The following is an 18,880-nucleotide window of genomic DNA, read 5'->3' as shown; positions in this document are numbered from 1 at the left end:
CCCACGGGCCACATCCAACCCTTTGTACGTCCCTGTCTGGCCGTGAGGCCAATCATAAATTACAGGGATGTAAATGTTCGGCCACCGAACATTTTCGGCCGAAATACCTAAATCACCGAAACAAGACGGCAGAAACACAATTGTAATGACGCAATAAAAAAGCGCAGCCAGCACATGGTTATCTGGATAAGAGCCAACATGTCTGCGGTGTGGACTTATTTCAGTAACTCGGAGAAAGACCCACGGATAGCGATTTGCAAAACATGCAATGCTGAAATTTCAAGAGGGGGTGTATCTGCAAAGAGTTTCTCCACGTCGGGTTTAATTTATAACCTGAAATCCAAATATCCCGATTGCCATTCTAAATTTGAGAAGAATGCGGCGCAGAAAAGTAAAGTCAATCCGAGCATGCGCACTCCATCTGTAGCGGACGTTTTTGAAAAAAGGCAAGAAAGTTTTCCAGTGATGGTGCCAAGGCAAAAGGCATAACAAAAAATTATGGAATTCATTGCTTTAGATCAGTGGTCTTGATCTTTGAAACATTCCCTGTGGATCCCAAAAATAATAATTATTATAATGTAATATTATTTATTACACGGCTCTTCTTGATGCTGTAGATTAGAACGTTCCATTCACTTAAATGGGTTTCCAAACGTTCGGTCAATTATTTTCCTTTAACAGACCCGTTGCTAATAATAATTGAATGCTGTCTGTCAATACTATGAATGCTAACAAATAAATAACAATAATTTATAATAATAAATAAAAAACTTTTGTAATTTATTTATTCTTTGAATTGTAATGCACTGATTTTATTTAGGTTAGTACACACTTATAGCCATAAATGCAATGGTTCTAATAATTGACATAATCTTTTCTTTCGGTTATCGGTTTTGGCCTTGGTTTCCTCATTTTTGGTTTTTGGTTTCGGCCAAGAATTTTCATTTCGGTGCATCCCTAAAATATTATCGTTGGTGTGGCCCTCTGACACAATTCAGGTTTCTCATGTGGCCCCTTGTAAAAATTAATTGCCCACCCCTGGTATAGAGGAAGGGAGGGGACCAAGTACCGAGCCTTGTGGGACACCAGTGGTAAGTCTGCATGGGGCAGATGTGGATCCCCTCCATGTTACCTGGTATGAGCGACCTTCCAGGTAGGAAGCAAACCATTCCCATGCTGTTCCACGGATACCGAGGCTCTTGAGGGTTGACCAAAGAGCCTTTTGGTTGACTGTGTCAAATGCTGCTGAAAGGTCCAGGAAGATAAGTACAGATGACAGCTTGGCTGACCGACAGTTTTCCTGGGGATTTGAAATGAAGGCAAATTGTGTGTTTTTGTGCAAATTCTATAAAATAAAAAATGCAAAATCTAAATGGTTCATGAAAACATTTAACAGCTGTTTTGAATCATTCTGGCTTACCTTTCCTGGTGATGTCCAGCTTTTCTTGAAACGTCCTTCTTTTAAATGTCCTTGTAAGTATTTCTGTAACCAAATCAATTTTCTCTGCCAGACATTGTGGATTAAAAAAACAGCTATTAAATAGACAAGAATATACTTGTGCAGTTTGCTAAATATGCGGGTTGAGAGCTCTGACTAGTGCGCTCTCATTAAAGACATGAAAATGCAGATTTGATGCCTTCTATAGGGCCTCGGAGTGGCCAAATCACAATCTGACTGGTTCAAGCAACAGCTTCAAGCCACTTGTATTTGAGCCAACAGGATGCCCGCAGTGCTCTTTTTTGAAGGCCTTACAGCAGTTTCCTTTGACCCTGGAAACACGTGATGTGATGACTGAAATCTGATTGAATAGAAACTCTAACCTATAATGACACTCAGCTGCACTATTTTAAGGATAATGCGCTATGAAATGAAGAGAATTAGACTACTGGGAATAATTTAATACATATTCATGTACAAAAATATATTAAAACATACATCAGGGATTCAGATACAGTTTAGGGCAGCAGAGACGGCCCTGAAGGCTCGCCACTGTTTTTTTGCAATGTTGCTTCTTGAGCAAATAACCTTTGCTATCTTTGCTATCTATAAATTTTTGTATACAGGTTCTTCCTTGTCCATCTCTTGTGCAGTACTGTGTAACTCTCCTCACTTCTGAATAAATCACACAGGCTAAGATACTTGTGCGCAATATGGCAGCACTACACTGATATGTTTCTGATGAGCATGTTGATCCCTATACCAGTTTTTCCCTATCATCTAAACTGCTGACACATCAGTAATGCTGCATCAATGTAGCTGCCCTGTCTGCTGCACAAATACCAGTCAAACCCATTCCCATCCTGTGGCCAGGACTGCATTCAGCTCCTGAGCCTGGAGTCTAATCTGTCTGACATCACAGAGATTAACAGCGGCCGTCTGATTCCTGGTACAAACATTTCATCATGACACTTTACTCCATCAATGGGGCTTTCAGCAGCCTGTCAAATGGTACCCTTGTTTTACTTTCAGCTTCAATGAAACATTGTAGGAGCTGTAAAAAGACAAAGTCCTCTGTATTTCTGATTTAATTCAGGGGTGATACTTGCCTAGAGCTGATAAAGCACCAGTGTCACCTCAAGTGCCAGTGGAATAACTTTAAGATGGCTAGAGAGAAGGAAAGGCTGTCTATCTTCCAGCACTGAATTCGCATGATTCTGGAGAGGTAGGGGCTCTCTGTCTTTCTTTTTATCATGCCTTCCTGCTGTTTCGTGTTCATGTTACGATTTAGCAGTAATAAAGAAATATGCTATGGCATAGTGGCTGCTGAATCTCACTGAGCAAATGCTGTGCAGAATAATATACAATCTCTTCATGCTTAATGAACTGTTCTTGTTCAGTCGTATCACAGTCAGTCATGCTCCGAACAGTTAGTCACCAAATTTAATATTGTAATATGAATTCTGTATCACACACAAGATTATATGGATGCAGATAATATTTATAGCTAAATTAATTTGCAAATTTTGCATTACCACTGGTTGGGAAACATTTGTGCAGCTTATTAATATAAACCCAGCCAGTCCTCCTGCACTTCTTGAACAATTTATTTGATTAAGGAATAATTCATAATGTTTTACTCGGAATAACTAGGGGTCATGTATGCACTATTATTATAACAGCGAAATATGTAAAAAAAATATTCAATATTGGTGTCTGTTGTTGTATATTGTCCTATTTTATATATAATATAACAAAGGCTGGCTGAAACCTAAACCTGGAACAATATTATGGCTTTTATCTTAAAAAGCATAGGAATTATTATAAGAAATGTTTTTTCCCCAGCACACACTGTCCCTATTACAAAGGTGTTACGCCACATATTACTGGTGACCTTCTCAGAAAGTTCAGGTCTTGTTAAGGAGCTCACATACTGCAAAGAGTGGAAGGTGGTGATGCTATTATATAACACTGGCAAAGGAAAAATAAAAATATCCAAAGGTTAACTAACCCAAATTCACATTCGAGTAAATTAATGACTGCGTGTCAGCGTCTATTCTGTAATATTCAGAGTGAACCTTTTTCATTTCCATAGGTAGAGAGCTGTTCATTCAAGACCATATTATTCCTTATTGTCTCTCTATATATAGCTGAGCTTTGGGAACAAAATGTAAAAATATAAATAGAATTGACTTTTGGCAGTTGTATGAAAGTGCATATAACAAAATTATAAAAATAAATTAATATAAAACACTAGAAAAGAAATATTTCTCCAAACGAACCAACCGATATTATGCTCTAAATCAATGATAATGATAATCACATGATAATCATTTTGGTTCCAGTGACAAAGTGACACAAAGGATAAACAGACAAGTTGCGTTTCGCAAAATGAAATAATATGATGAGGGCAAAAAATGCCTCATCTGTACCTAATGAACTCATTTTCATGTTGCTTGGGGATCTTCAACTCAGCACATCTTAATTGTTTGTGCAATTTTTATCTACTTAATGTGCTCTACAGGGGCACCTCATTTTATGCCGAAGAAGGGTCTCTGTTCAGCAAACATTATGTGTTGCATGCAATTTTCGTTGCACCTCGTGAATGTGTTAATAAGTGTATGTGATTCGGCTAATTGCAGCACGGAGAAGCATTTTAACCCGAGTGTCCGCTGTGCTGTTGCCATTGCTAAAGGATGGAGAATATTATTGGTTTCATTGGCTTGTTTTGGGATTTGCTGAGCCACCTTGGATGAATACCTTCCCATACTGCCTGGGTGTATCTAGCTGACGAAGCTCAAAACCTATTTTGGTGATGAGGGCATGTGGGTTTAGGTCTCTTTCCCCTTCCTGCAGTACTGAGCCACTAAACACAGCCATTAGGGAGATTTTCTATTTTAGTGGAGCAATGACAGGTGAAATGAAGCACAAAATCATAAAATCTGATAGCAGCCCCTTATTTCTTTTAATGGCACAAACAGGGACACTAGATATACACACAGATTGTCTTGATTGTATTTAAGCTATTCAAAGTCATTGCGCACAGAGGTTTGTTTGTCACATGATGTCTCCTCATGCCATTTTTGTCATGCCATTTGAGCTCAGCCGCACATGTGCTATTAAATCATGTGAAATCAATGTCTATCACTCTGTGTGGGATCAAACAACGTTACACCCCCTTGTCCTCTGATGACTGGTGTGTCACTTTGCATTTGGACCACTAGCCCAGCCACTGGTGTGGAGAGAGTCGGCACCTCATTAACAGCTTTCTCCCCGAGCGTAACAGAGAGCTGAACACTACAGCCGGCAGATATGAAATCCATACTTCATGCATTTTGCATGAGGGGGCAATGATCAGTGGCTGCAAGCCAATTGTTTCTGTCTTTTTTTGTGCACAGGGTATTTACTGATGGAATTACTGATAAATGGAACCAATTGAGGAAAAAGCAATATTGTCAGAAAAATCAAGGCTGGGGAATTAAACACACAGGAATGATTTTATTCTTAAATGCCCTGAATTTCTACCTCTGTTTTAGAATCAAAATATACATCAACATTATGTGTAATATGAACAAAACCATTGATTATATATTACAATAGTTTCAGGTGATTGAAACTAAAACAGTCACTGCAGTGATATATATACAGGGAGTGCAGAATTATTAGGCAAATGAGTATTTTGACCACATCATCCTCGTTATGCATGTTGTCTTACTCCAAGCTGTATAGGCTGGAAAGCCTACTACCAATTAAGCATATTAGGTGATGTGCATCTCTGTAATGAGAAGGGGTGTGGTCTAATGACATCAACACCCTATATCAGGTGTGCATAATTATTAGGCAACTTCCTTTCCTTTGGCAAAATGGGTCAAAAGAAGGACTTGACAGGCTCAGAAAAGTCAAAAATAGTGAGATATATTGCAGAGGATGCAGCAGTCTTAAAATAGCCAAGCTTCTGAGCGTGATCATCGAACAATCAAGCGTTTCATTCAAAATAGTCGACAGGGTCGCAAGAAGCGTGTGGAAAAACCAAGGCGCAAAATAACTGCCCGTGAACTGAGAAAAGTCAAGCGTGCAGCTGCCAAGATGCCACTTGCCACCAGTTTGGCCATATTTCAGAGCTGCAACATCACTGGAGTGCCCAAAAGCACAAGGTGTGCAATACTCAGAGACATGGCCAAGGTAAGAAAGGCAGAAAGTCGACCACCACTGAACAAGACACACAAGCTGAAAGCGTCAAGACTGGGCCAAGAAATATCTCAAGACTGATTTTCTAAGGTTTTATGGACTGATGAAATGAGAGTGAGTCTTGATGGGCCAGATGGATGGGCCCGTGGCTGGATTGGTAAAGGGCAGAGAGCTCCAGTCCGACTCAGGCGCCAGCAAGGTGGAGGTGGAGTACTGGTTTGGGCTGGTATCATCAAAGATGAGCTTGTGGGGCCTTTTCGGGTTGAGGATGTGTCACTTTGCATTTGGACCACTAGCCCAGCCACTGGTGTGGAGAGTCGGCACCTCATTAACAGCTTTCTCCCGAGCGTAACAGAGAGCTGAACACTACAGCCGGCAGATATGAAATCCATACTTCATGCATTTTGCATGAGGGGCAATGATCAGTGGCTGCAAGCCAATTGTTTCTGTCTTTTTGTGCACAGGGTATTTACTGATGGAATTACTGATAAATGGAACCAATTGAGGAAAAAGCAATATTGTCAGAAAAATCAAGGCTGGGGAATTAAACACACAGGAATGATTTTATTCTTAAATGCCCTGAATTTCTACCTCTGTTTTAGAATCAAAATATACATCAACATTATGTGTAATATGAACAAAACCATTGATTATATATTACAATAGTTTCAGGTGATTGAAACTAAAACAGTCACTGCAGTGATATATATATATATATATATAATATATATATATATATATATATATATATATATATATATATATATATATATATATATATATATATATATATATACACAGAATAGGGTTAGGGTTAGAGATGGTTCATTGCATTGTTAATTTTTGATTTCTTTATTGATTTCTTGCATTTTTGTAATAAACATAATTGTTTTTAACGTCTATATGTGGTAAGAAAACTTTTGCGCCAAAAACTTACGACTACCACTGTGACCATTTTTATTACATAATTCAATTATGTTTAGAAAACCATAAACTTTTTAAATTGCTTTTGACAGATATTATCAGAAGTGTGAGTGGACACATTAGAAATGGCTGTGTGTCAAAAACCTCTCTGCTTGGAGCGGCTGGAGTCGGACACAAGTGTCTTCTCAGCCAGTCTGGATCACTACGACCTACAGGATAATACAGAGGAGCTGGATGTGGACAAGTGTGATGCCAAACTGCAGGGTCTGTTCTTTTATCTCTGATTACACAAAACATTACTTTTCATGCGGGATAAATGCTAACTATACTACCTATAAATAATAAATTAGACACTAAGTCTTCATATATAATATATCACATGTAAATGTCATCCTTTACCATATTTAAAAGTGGCATAAATTAAATTCCAGCATTTCTAATCTACCTGATGCTTAAATTCTATGACTGAATAATTAGTGTTATCAGTATAATATTTTAGTAATACTACCATTGAAGCTATGTATAATGCACTACAACTGTACTTAGCATACACAATATACTATAATGCATGGTGTATGCTATATAAATGCTTTCTAAGTAGTTATTGTTACATGCATTACATTTATAGTATGAGTATACTGTATATCTGTTGTGTCCATAAGAAGACTGTAAACACTGATGTTGCAAATTGGGAATAAAACACGATTTATATGTTTTTATTGAAAAATAAACAACAGCATACATTTCAATAGCAGTACACTGTCAAAAGTTAAGTGTTTTCTTCCCTTATTGTAGCACTTTACCAGTGCAAACAGTGATATATTTAGTTTTATTTAATTTAGAGTCTGTAATTTTATTTTCCTCAATGGTTAAGGCGTTGGGTTACTGATCGGAAGGTTCAGGGGTTTAAGCCCGGTTATCGCCAAACTGCCACTTGTGGGGCACTTGAGCAGAGCACCTTAACCCTCTGGGCTCCAGGGGTGCAGTATCATGGATCACCCTGCGCTCTGACCCCAGCCCACTGTCATTGCTTGGATATGCGAAGAAAGAATTTCACTGTGCTGTAAAGTACACGTGACAAGCATAAAGCACCATTTCATTTCCTTTCTTATTTATAACATCATATATTTAATCTGTTTCTAGATATGTGTAAAGGTTTGCTTCCCTTACCAACCTGAGCTGAAGTCTTTCTTGTATAGGAAAATGTGCATTAACATGAACTAGTCACATTTTCCTATACAAGAAAGACTTCAAATCTGATCATTTAGAATGGAGAATTAAGAGCATGGTGCTATTTAATACTATAAATATAAGGTTTGGCATGATATTTTGACCAGCTTAAATGTACAGGTTGAATCTCACAATATTATTAGAATGACAATTGTATTTGTTAACATTTACACATAAATCACTGCCAATCATCAACTGCAGACAAAGTAAAGGATAAAACAGCACAAAGTGTCATGTTTGTTAGTGTCATTACAACATGCCATAACAGCTATATCAACATGCTATCAACAAGCTCAAAATTACAGGCCCACCATCACACTATGGCTCTCTCTCTGTGTGTGTCTGTGTGTGTGTGTGTGTGTGTGTGTGTGTGTGGGTGTGTGTGTGTGTCTCCAGTGTCTGAATATCAATCTATTGCATTATGTAGGTTGGTAACTAAAAATTAACATTATGGCAGTATCACTGATATAAACTTATCCAATATAATAACGCTTGTTTATTTTCAGAATCAAGATGGCACAGTTTTCAAGCAATATACTCGTTTCTTCCATTTAAGTCTTTGGATTGTAAGGTGTTCCTCGACGACATGCCAATTCTGGTGCAAGTGACAGAGGTGGAGCGCTTTACAAGCACAAGGGTACACACAATTCTTTATTTATTTATTCACACACACAGGTACAGTTAGGGATGTTTGAAAATAAGGTCATAATTAAGTATTTCTAATCATGCTGGAACTTCAGGGGCTGTTGTTACACAGCAAGTGTAGTTCCTGTGCATTTCCTGCTACCTTGACACTAATTAATATTAGAAAATAATATTATAATATTCTATTTGTTAACTTAAATCATGCAATTTATATTTTTACTATTATTGTTTCAATTGCTTTTTTATTGTACACTATTTGGACAAAAGTACTGGGAGCCATATATGGTTCTTTGCCAATCCCAGCTATTAGGGTCACTCTTAGTGCCGGTCCCAAGCCCTGATAAATGGGGAGGGTTGCGTTAGGAAGGGCATCCAGCGTAAAACGTGCTAAATCAACTATGCGGATAAGAAACTAGAGTTTCCGGGGGCCCGAGTTACCAACGACCACAGATATTGTTAGCTAACAGGGTACCGGTGGAAATTGGGCTACTGTCCGATGGAGGAGAAGAAGAGGGGAAGACATCTACAGAGACAGCAGGAAAAGAAGAATTGTAGGAGATTGGAGGTTAGAGTTGATACTTTAAATGTTGGTACTATGACTGGTAACGGGAGCTGATATGATGAAGAAGAGAAAGTTAGATATGTGGTGTGTTCAGGAGACCAAGTGGAAAGGGAGTAAGGCCAGGAATTGGAGGTGGGTTTAAACTGCTCTATTATGGTGTGGATGTAAAAATAAATGGTGTATGGGTGATCCTGAAGGAAGAGTACAGTAAGAGTGTAGTGGAGGTGAAGAGAGTTCCAAATAGAGTAATAAACCCAAAGCTGGAATTTGAAGGGGTGATGACAAATGACATCAGTGCTGATGCTCCACAAGTGGGTTGTGAGATGGAGGAGAAATAAAAATACTGGAGTGAGTTAGATCAAGTGGTAGAAATTGTACTTAGGAAAGAAAGATTATGTTTGGGGCAGACTTTAATGGGCATTTTGGTGAAGGAACAGAGGTGATGAAGAGGTGATTCATTGGTATGTGTTTAAAGATAGGAATGTGGAAGGGCAGATAGTGGTAGATTTTTTAAAAGGATGGAAATGGCAGTGGTGAATACGTATTTTAAGAAGAAGGAGAAGCATAGGGTGACATATAAGAGTAGAGGATGTTTTATGTAGGAGATGCAACCTGAAGGAGATTGGAGACTGGAAAAGCATAAGGAGAAAGAGGTTGGCGAGACAGAATTGGGATCGACAGAGAGATGAGAAAAGTAGGCAGGAGAACAAGAAGATGCGGCAGCAGGTGAAGAGGGATGTGGCAAAAGCTAAGAAAAAGGCATATGAGGAGCTGTATTAGAGGTTGGACATTAAGGAAGGAGAAAAGGATTTGTACCGATTGGCCAGGCAGAGGGACCGAGCTGGGAAGGATGTGCTGCAAGTTGGAGCAATAAAGGATGGAGATGGAAATGTGTTGACTAGTGAGAAGAGCGTGTTGAGAAGGTGGAGGGGGTATTTTGACCAGCTGCTGAATAATGAAAATGAGAGAGAAAGAAGGTTGGATGGTCAGATGGTGAAGAAGGAAGTGAATAGGATTAGTAAGGAAGAAGTTGAGCAGCGATTAAGAAAATGAAGAGTTGAAAGTCGGTGGGATCAGATGACATACCGGCAGAAGCATAGAGATGTTTAGGAGAGATGGCAGTGGAGTTTTTAACCAGAAGGTGAGAGGATGCCTGAGGAATGAAAGATGTGCTGGTACCGATTTTTGAAGAATAAGGAGATGTGCAGACCTGCAGTAACTACAGGAAAAGCCAAGTTGAGAGAAGAGGTGACCAGGTGACAGAGGAAGAGCACTACAGATATATATATATATATATATATATATATATATATATATATATATATATATATATATATATATATATACACATTATTTGCTTTGAGAATGTTAATGGAGAAGTATAGAGAAGGTCAGAAGGAGTTGCATTGTGTGTTTGTGGATTTAGAGAAAGTGTACGACAGGGTGCTGAGAGAGGAGTTGGGGTATTGTATGAGGAAGTCATGTGTGTCAGAGAAGTATGTGAGGGTGGTGCAGGACATGTATAAGGACAGTGTGACAGCATTGAAGTGTGCAGTAGGAACGACTGACCGGTTCAAGGTGGAGGTGAGATTGCATCAAGGATCAGCTCTGAGTTCTTTCCTGTTTGCAGTGTTGATGGTCAGGTTGATAGACGAGGTCAGATTGGAGTCTTCATGTACTATGATGTTTGAAGGTGATATTGTTATTTGTGGTGCGAGTAGGGAGCAGGTGGAGAAGAGCCTGGAGAGGTGGAGGTATGTGCTGGAGAGAAGGGGAATGAAAGTCAGTAGGAGTAAGACACAGTACATGTGTGAATGAGAGGGAGGGCAGTGGAGTGATGCGGTTGCAGGGAAAAGAGGTGGAGACGGTGGAGCAGTTCAAGTACCTGGGGGCAACAGTTTAAAGTAATGGAGAGTGTGTTAGAGAAGTGAAGAAAAGAGTGCAGGCAGGGTGGAGTGGGTGGAGAAGGGTGACAGGAGTGATTTGTGATAGAAGGGTATCTGCAAGAGTGAAAGAAAAAGTCTATAGAACTGTGGTGAGACCTGAGATGTTGTATGGTTTAGAGACTGGCATTGAGTAAATAACAGGAGGTGGAGCTGGAGGTAGCAGAGCTGAAGATGAGGTTTTCGTTGGGAGTGACGAGAATGGACAGGACTAGTAATGAGTTTATTAGATGGACAGCACATGTAGGATGTTTTAGAGACAATGTGAGGGAAGCGAGATTGAGATGGTTTGGACATGTGCAGTAGAGGGACATGGAGTATATCGGTAGGAGAATGCTGAGGATGGAGCTGCAGTTGGACTGAATGTTGGACTGAATGTTGGACTGAATGTTCAACAGAGTTGCTTGCTATTCAACCCTATTGAACACGTTTGAGATGAACTGGAAAACTGATTGAACCTCATACCTTCTCACTCTACATCAGTACCAGATTTATAAACACCATTATGGCTGAATAAGCACAAATCTCCACAACCACACTTCAAAATCTAATAGACCATCTTCCCAGAAGAGTGGAGGTTATTATAACAGCAAATGGGGACTAAATATAGAATGAGATATAAAAAAAAAATTCACATACAAATCTTATGGACACGTGCCCACAAACTTTTGTCCATATATAGATATATAAAAAACAATATTGTTATCATTGCATAGTAACACTATCCAGTTTAGCATCTAACAGAACAGCAAATATTAGCAATTGTGGACATAAGACAAATGTGGACAAGTGCAGATAAATATGTAAGTATATGTACACCACGTAAAAAAAAAGTATATATATATATATATATATATATATATATATATATATATATATATATATATATATATATATATATATAAATAAATCAAGCATCTGGGCATGCAGACCGCTTCTACAAACATTTGTGAAAGAATGGGTCGCTCTCAGGAGCTCAGTTAAATCCAGCATCGTATCGTGATAGGATGCCACCTGTGCTAGAAGTCCAGTCGTGAAATTTTCTTGCTACTAAATATTCCACAGTCAATTGTTAGTGGTATTATAACAAAGTGAAAGCGATTGGGAACGACAGCAACTCAGCCACGAAGTGTTTGACCCAAAAAAATCACAGAGCGGTGCTGAGGTCACCAACTTTCTGCAGAGTCAATAGCTACAGACCTCCAAACTTCATGTGGACTTCAGATTCAGATTTGCTGAAGAACATTGTATAGAGAGCTTTAATGAAATTGTTTCCATGGTCGAGCACCTGCATCCAAGCCTTACAACACCAAGTGCAATGCAAAGCATCGAATGCAGTGGTGTAAAGCACACCACCACTGGACTCTAGAGCAGTGGAGACGTGTTCTCTGGAGTGACGAATCAAGGGTCACTGTCTGGCATTCCGATGCACGTGTCTGGGTTTGGCGGTTGCCAGGGGAACGGTACTTGTCTGACTGCATTGTGCCAACTGTAAAGTTTGGTGGAGGGGGGATTATGATGTGGGGTTGTTTTTCAGGAGTTGGGCTCGGCCCCTAAGTTCCAGTGAAAGGAACTCTTAATGCTTTAGCATACCTAGACATTTTGGACAAACAGTTTGGGGACGGCCCGTTCCTGTTCCAACATGACTGCGCAACAGTGCACAAAACAAATCAAACAAAGAGTCCTGATTGTAGAAAAACTACAACAAGTAAATAGTTATAAGGTGAAGCAGTGAGAAATGTGCAGATGCTGGTGTACAAGTACATAAAGGCAAGTAAATAAGTAAGAATGTACATAAGTACAAGTAACAATGTATAAAGGATATAGTGTGTATGTGGATATTTAAAACTTATCTCAAATGACATGTTTTTGAACTTCTTCTCCACAAGGTGTTGAATCCTAATCTGTACACTATCGAGCTAAGCCATGGGAATTTCACATGGAAAATCAAGAGACGTTTCAAGCATTTTCAAATGCTTCACCAGGAGCTGCTTAAGTTCAAGGCCTTATTAAAGATCCCGCTGCCAAGTCGAATGTAAGCTACACACATAAATGAATACAAAAACACACTAGGTTCCTTTAATTGCTTTTTATTGCTGTAGGTAATAATATTATTCTTAGCTCAAAATCTAACCTTAGTTCTCAGAAGGGAGTCTTTAATATCTCTTATATTTTTAAATAAAAAGTTTCTTGAGAAGAGGGGGAAAAAAATGTCTGGTGACAATTTTAATGCTGAAGTGTTTGCTATATCTCTTCCAGTCATTCAGCCAAATGGAGTTCATACAGAAGTCACAAAAGGTCTCAGACAGGACACATGCCCACGCTGCCACACAGACCTGATGTTCTTGTCAAGGAGGAACAGCTGATCAGCAGAAAAGTTAGAACTGTCATCCTACACCATATACTTTAAAAACAAACAAAAAACGTTTTGACTACTGTAGTGAACTTTTTGTGCTTTATTAGAAGCGGCTTGAAGACTATCTCAAGAATATTCTGAAAAAATCGTTATACAGGAATCATCCTGCAACAGTAAGTAACAATAATGTTAATAATAAACTAATGTGCAGTAGAACTGACTAACCAAGCAAACCTGTAGCATTCTTTTCACACATGAAAGTCTCTAGTGATTTAATCAACAATTGCAGTTACTGTTCACTAAAGCAAAAATAAACAAGCAAATGGTGGCACGGGTGTTTCAGGAGTGCATTTGTTTCATTTTTGCTACTTTTCTGCACAATTATTTATTGGTTTGGCACATTCTTTTTGACCTAATTTTAATCTATAGAGATCGGCTTGCAATTTAATGTTATAGAAAATTGTGTTTTTCTAATATAAAAGAAACAGTTTCTTAAATATTGATAAGCATGCTACAATAAAAGCAATTAGTTATTACTATTACAATTTTATAATGCCCAATTCCAGTCAAAATGAGTCCAGTCATTTCATACATACTATATTTATATTATTATTATAATACAAATATTCTGTTTGCAGATAATTTCACTTCTTTTTGTAAATAAACGCTTGAATTTAGTAGAATTACCAATTGAATAAGTTTCAAGTGCAAAATCTAGATTTAGCAGAAATATTTTATTATCATATACTTATTCACTTTGGAAATATAGTATATATTAGTCTAAATTCAAGATATATTTGCTTGTTGATTTTTTTTTTATATAATATGCACATTTCCAATTAATTGTTTTATATTAACATTTTATTTTCATTTACTGTGACATTTACAATGTCTTAAAGCTTAAAGCCTGTGACTCTCTGAATTTCATTTCAGCTTGAATTCTTAGAAGTAAGCCAAATATCATTTATCAAGGAGCTCGGACCAAAGGGAATGTAAGACCAGTATACAGTGTCAATCATATTTTTTCCCCACTAATAACTAGTCTTACTTTGTTAGATACAGAGTGATTTATGTTCATTTTGGTTTTCAAAAGTGAAGGTATGATCCTGAAGAAGTCTGGAGGAAACACGTTCCCGGTCTGTTACTGGTGTGGGTCAAACAGTGTGTGCTATCGCTGGTCCAAAAGGTAAAACCTCGTCTGTAATCATATTTACCTGTTTTTTATATTTAAAAAAAATAAATATCATGGACCCACCAAAAAGCAATACGTCCACCTCTTAAATCATATGATACTGGCTGTGTTTGTTGTTGTTTCAAGCCACTCCCTTTAACAGAGAAGAACTGATACCTCATTTTCTGTTAAAACAGCTCAGGCTGACAGGCTTACAGTTATCAGCATGTGACCTGCAGTTTTTGTTACTCTGTAGCATAAAACAGCACTGGCTCTGAAATAAGTAGGACAGAATAACACACGCTCGTGTTGAACTATCTTCACGTGAGGAGAAACACTGTTTTTATTTCGGTTTCACCGGCAGCTAGTGTTACGCCTGCATAATTCACACAGCTCGTAAAAGCAAATAGTGTGGGTTTAGCTCCAGTTGAATTTTGCTTCTCGGGTTGCTGTGCTAGCTGGGTACTCGGGCCGAGGCATGGCTTTTGTTGCGGCTGTTGCACTTATTTCTGCTTATTACAGCTGTTTGCTTATGGCAGTTAAAGCAGCTCTCGCTCATGTCTCAGCTCTCATCGGGCGCCTGCTTCATGTTTCAGATGGCTGGTGGTGAAAGATTCCTTTGTTCTCTACATGAAGCCAAAAGACGGCCAAGTAGGGACAGTGATTCTCTATGACAAGGGTTTCCACATCAAAATAGGGACCGACGAGACCAGAGTCAGGCATGGTGTGACAATTGAAAACCTCTGTAGGCACGTTTTACTGGACTATTTACCTTTACTGCAGTGCAGAGTTAATCTTAATTTGTACCATTCAATGGCCTCACATTTTCTAACCCTAACCCTTTTTTTCAATTCTTTATTACAGGGTTCTTACCATTAAGTGTTCCACCTATAGGCAGGCTCGCTGGTGGGGGCACTCTATTGATGAATTTGTCCAAAGGTTTGGTCAGGAGTTCTTGAGAGAAAATCGCCATGGCTCATTTGCCCCTGTCAGAGAAAACACAAATGCACAATGGTGAAGAATAGCCCAATTTCCAGCAGTAACGTTTTATTATACAACGTTTTATTCGATGTATTTGAGCTTTATACAAGTAAATGTTCTATAATCGTGTGCTTAAGGATTTTTTTTTACTTTCACATTTTTAGATTTAGACTTTTATGAACAGTTTTACAGACTGCTTCTAACAGTCAATTTAGTTATCAATACATTCTGTTTCTTGTGTTAGTTTTAACATCTCATGTCGTGATTGGTTTGCTTTGAACATTTCCTTTATCAGAAAATATCTGCAGGACACCCTGGATTTTAAAGAAATCTTCCCATGTCTCCTTTGAAGGTTTGTCAATGCAGCTGGGTACTTTGATGCCATTGCTGATGCCCTAGAAGGTGCAAAGGAGGAAATCTTCATCACAGCCTGGTGGTACAGATTAGACTCAGCATCAATCATTCCTCTTGTTCCTAGGTTTGACGACGCTGTGAGCACTTATTTCACACCCCTTGATGTTGTAGAGGAATATGCAGGACTCATGCTTGCATGCAGTAGCATGTGTACTCGTTTCCTGAAATTAAATCACATTCCACCTGGGGATATTTGATAGGAACTTTTTTCTGACAATGTGTGAATAAGTTCCTCCCTGGGAAGGATGAAAAAGATTATAAATCTTACAAAAAGGCTTCTGAAAACTGTCCCTGCTTTAAAACTGTGGAAGTTATGAGGATTTCAGTAGATTTTTAGTGAAAGTATTCAGTATGAAAAAATCTTACTTACATGAAAGTATAGGTACTTTGTCAAATTCATATTTAATTTAAAGATGAAGTATGGATGGGAAATCATTTGTTTGAATATAAAGTAAAAAATTTATATTACAGTATTCTAAAGTATTCAGGAAATTGAAAATGATCAATCAAACATGAATATTCATTTTAATGGATTGTATGTTTAATCAGTTAGAATTAAGCAAACATGGGCAGATTTTGACCAATAAAGTTTGATCTACCTCTGAAGTAACTGCTTTGGCAAACCTAGGCTTTTAATATTTCATTTATTAAATGTCAATGAGCAGCAAAAGACAAAGTTAATGTAATGGTACTGGGGGTTTTTCATTTGCTGACATACTTAGGCTGAGTCCAGAAATCTTTCTCAAAAGACCTGTGGTAGATGGAAACATATGGAGGCTGGACCATGTCTTAAAGCGAAAAGCAGTGAGTAATTTCTGCAGCTTACAAAGCTCTCAGATGAAGACAAATGTGGTGTTGAATATCATTGTCATTTTCCTGCAAGGAACAAGGGGTAAAGATCTGCGTCTTGCTCTACAAAGAGGTCGAAGTAGTCCTGGGCCTCAACAGTGAGTACACCAAGAAGACTCTGATGGGCCTTCACTCCAACATCATGGTGAGTCATACAGTATGTCAAATGTTCCTAAACGCTACCCCCTCTCCTCAGCTGACAGGGATACAGAGGGGAGCTGTCTTCCTGCATCAGCTTTTCCCTCCCCCATCACCGCTATCTGACTCCTACAGCCGCTCATATCCCACTAAGTACAAAGTCTCTATCAAAACATATCATGCATAGTGCTGGAGCACCCAGCTTGCTTCTGGCCTCTGGTCATAGGGAGGGGCAGCATACTTAGATCATGTTTGGGCTCTGCTTAACTTTGCAGTAAAAAAAAAAAAAAATTAGGGAAGATCACATAGTTTCAAACCCTATGTATCTCATCTGGTGATGGTCAGGTTGTTCGTTGTTGAATGTCCTGGTAAGAGCTGCAGGCAGCAAGTCTGCCTTGGTCACCTTCAATTGTGAAGAGCCTTCATGACATCATGGTTGTGTGGCACGCATCACTGCAGAAGGCTAACCCCAGGCAGGGAAGAGATTGACACACCGTCATATTATCTTATTGGAGTGGTGCTTGAAATTGTGCAAAAGAACGGTGCTGGGAAGTGGCTGGGGACCCACACCCCAAGGAGATGGTAGCACCACAGCTGGGTGGAGGTATTCTTGGGCCCTGCTGGTGTACAAGCACCTGCTAGGGGCAGTATCCTCTGGAGGTTTTGAAAAAACTGCTGGAGACGCAGCTGTACTTGTTTCTCACATTGTGCGCCACCATCTTGTGAGCTCTGCTATTTTTGGCATTGTGTTGTCTGCGGTGAAGACAGAAGTTTTTTTTTCTAGCTATCTTTCAAATTTACACAAATTGGTTTAAATAGTTTATTAAATAAAAGTAAAATTGAATGAAAGAACTTGTCATTTAGATGGGGTTCAGTGTACTAAAATATATATATTTTTACTTTCCATTTTGATGGTTATGAAACCAATAGTTTATAATGTGGGTTGAAAACAACAAACTCTCATATCTGTGCTGAGTGACAGGTGATCCGGCATCCAGACCATGTTCCCTCTACATCACTACTCTGGGCTCACCATGAAAAATCTGTGGTGATTGACCAGTCAGTGGCCTTTCTGGGGGGCATTGATCTTGCGTATGGGAGATGGGATGACTCCCAACACAGACTGACCGATGTGGGTAGTGTGAGAAGGAGTCCTCAGGCCAGCCCTGCAGTTTCCCCTGACCTCACCCGGGTAAGTCAACCAAGGGTTAATTATATATATAATGTTTACAAAGAATAAATACCAATAACAAGAGTTTCAAGCCAAGCCTTCACAGAAGGCCTTCACTATATCACAGAACAGCGGGTGACCTGCAGTAGTATAGCTCCCTAAGGAAAATATTTCTCTCACACTCTTCAGGGATATACAGCAAATAGGCTTTATTGAGGCGCAGAAATAGAAAGTATCACTGGCTGTTCAGACAGGCTTCTCCTCTGAGCCGTAAGTGAATTGGACAGGAGTAAACTTGCTGTAAATGTGACCCATTGAGAGCAATAGCCCACAGTGGCACTGCAATGTTTGTCAACATCAGGCTACCCTCATCAGGGAAGGTGCCACGCTATTGCCAGCTGGGTGTTTCTGAGATCTGTCAAAGTGCTCGATGGGGGGAATGAAACATGCACCTGACAGCTGCCGACTCAAGCTTCTTCTACCGATGGGGACCAGTGCACTGTCTCGTTGTGTATAAGAGGCACTTCATGTTCTTTATATCTGCATGAACAGACCATGGTGGTAATACAGATTGTTTTGGAAACCTAGAATTATAACAAATATTACAAATATAAAAAGACAGTTAGACTTTTAGCAAAGTTCCAACAGGTAATTAGTATTTTCTTCTGCTTGGTACAGGCATAATATTGACTTGAGAAGACCATCCTATACTGCATTTAAACCAGTGCCAGTTTTACTGTTGCACGGATTGATTTTGTGGTTAGGGGTCTGTATTTCAGGGTTTTTTTTTCCACTAGCAAACGTAAAATCGCAATTACAGAGCATCTGGGGCACAGTTGAAGGGCCTGCGGTTGCTAATCCCAGTGCTCT

The 18,880-nt window shown here is 39.0% G+C and overlaps 1 protein-coding gene across 3 annotated transcripts in view; it reads left to right on the top strand.

Annotated features, from left to right (window-relative positions):
* The first annotated feature begins 2,398 nt into the window (after positions 1–2,398).
* Positions 2,399–18,880, top strand: part of si:ch211-168k14.2 (phospholipase D1) — a 31,416-nt gene continuing 14,934 nt past the window's right edge. Inside the window, exons 1-14 of one of the 3 annotated variants that reach the window (XM_046844546.1) lie at positions 2,399–2,663; positions 6,643–6,814; positions 8,287–8,417; positions 12,820–12,965; positions 13,190–13,307; positions 13,394–13,459; positions 14,220–14,278; positions 14,380–14,472; positions 15,054–15,206; positions 15,322–15,471; positions 15,791–15,874; positions 16,575–16,656; positions 16,736–16,846; positions 17,822–18,031. In XM_046844546.1, coding sequence (XP_046700502.1) covers positions 6,676–6,814; positions 8,287–8,417; positions 12,820–12,965; positions 13,190–13,307; positions 13,394–13,459; positions 14,220–14,278; positions 14,380–14,472; positions 15,054–15,206; positions 15,322–15,471; positions 15,791–15,874; positions 16,575–16,656; positions 16,736–16,846; positions 17,822–18,031 — 1,542 coding nt within the window. In that variant the 5' untranslated portion in view covers positions 2,399–2,663; positions 6,643–6,675. Of the gene's footprint in view, positions 2,664–6,642; positions 6,815–8,286; positions 8,418–12,819; positions 12,966–13,189; positions 13,308–13,393; positions 13,460–14,219; positions 14,279–14,379; positions 14,473–15,053; positions 15,207–15,321; positions 15,472–15,790; positions 15,875–16,574; positions 16,657–16,735; positions 16,847–17,821; positions 18,032–18,880 lie in introns of those variants that run through there. The other 2 variants (XM_046844545.1, XM_046844547.1) reach the window with 2 other exon arrangements.

Source organism: Silurus meridionalis, chromosome 3 (genome assembly GCF_014805685.1).
Source record: "Silurus meridionalis isolate SWU-2019-XX chromosome 3, ASM1480568v1, whole genome shotgun sequence".
NCBI lineage: Eukaryota > Metazoa > Chordata > Actinopteri > Siluriformes > Siluridae > Silurus > Silurus meridionalis.
The sequence above is the reverse complement of the archived record's forward strand: the minus strand, read 5'-3'. Positions and strand labels throughout refer to the sequence as shown.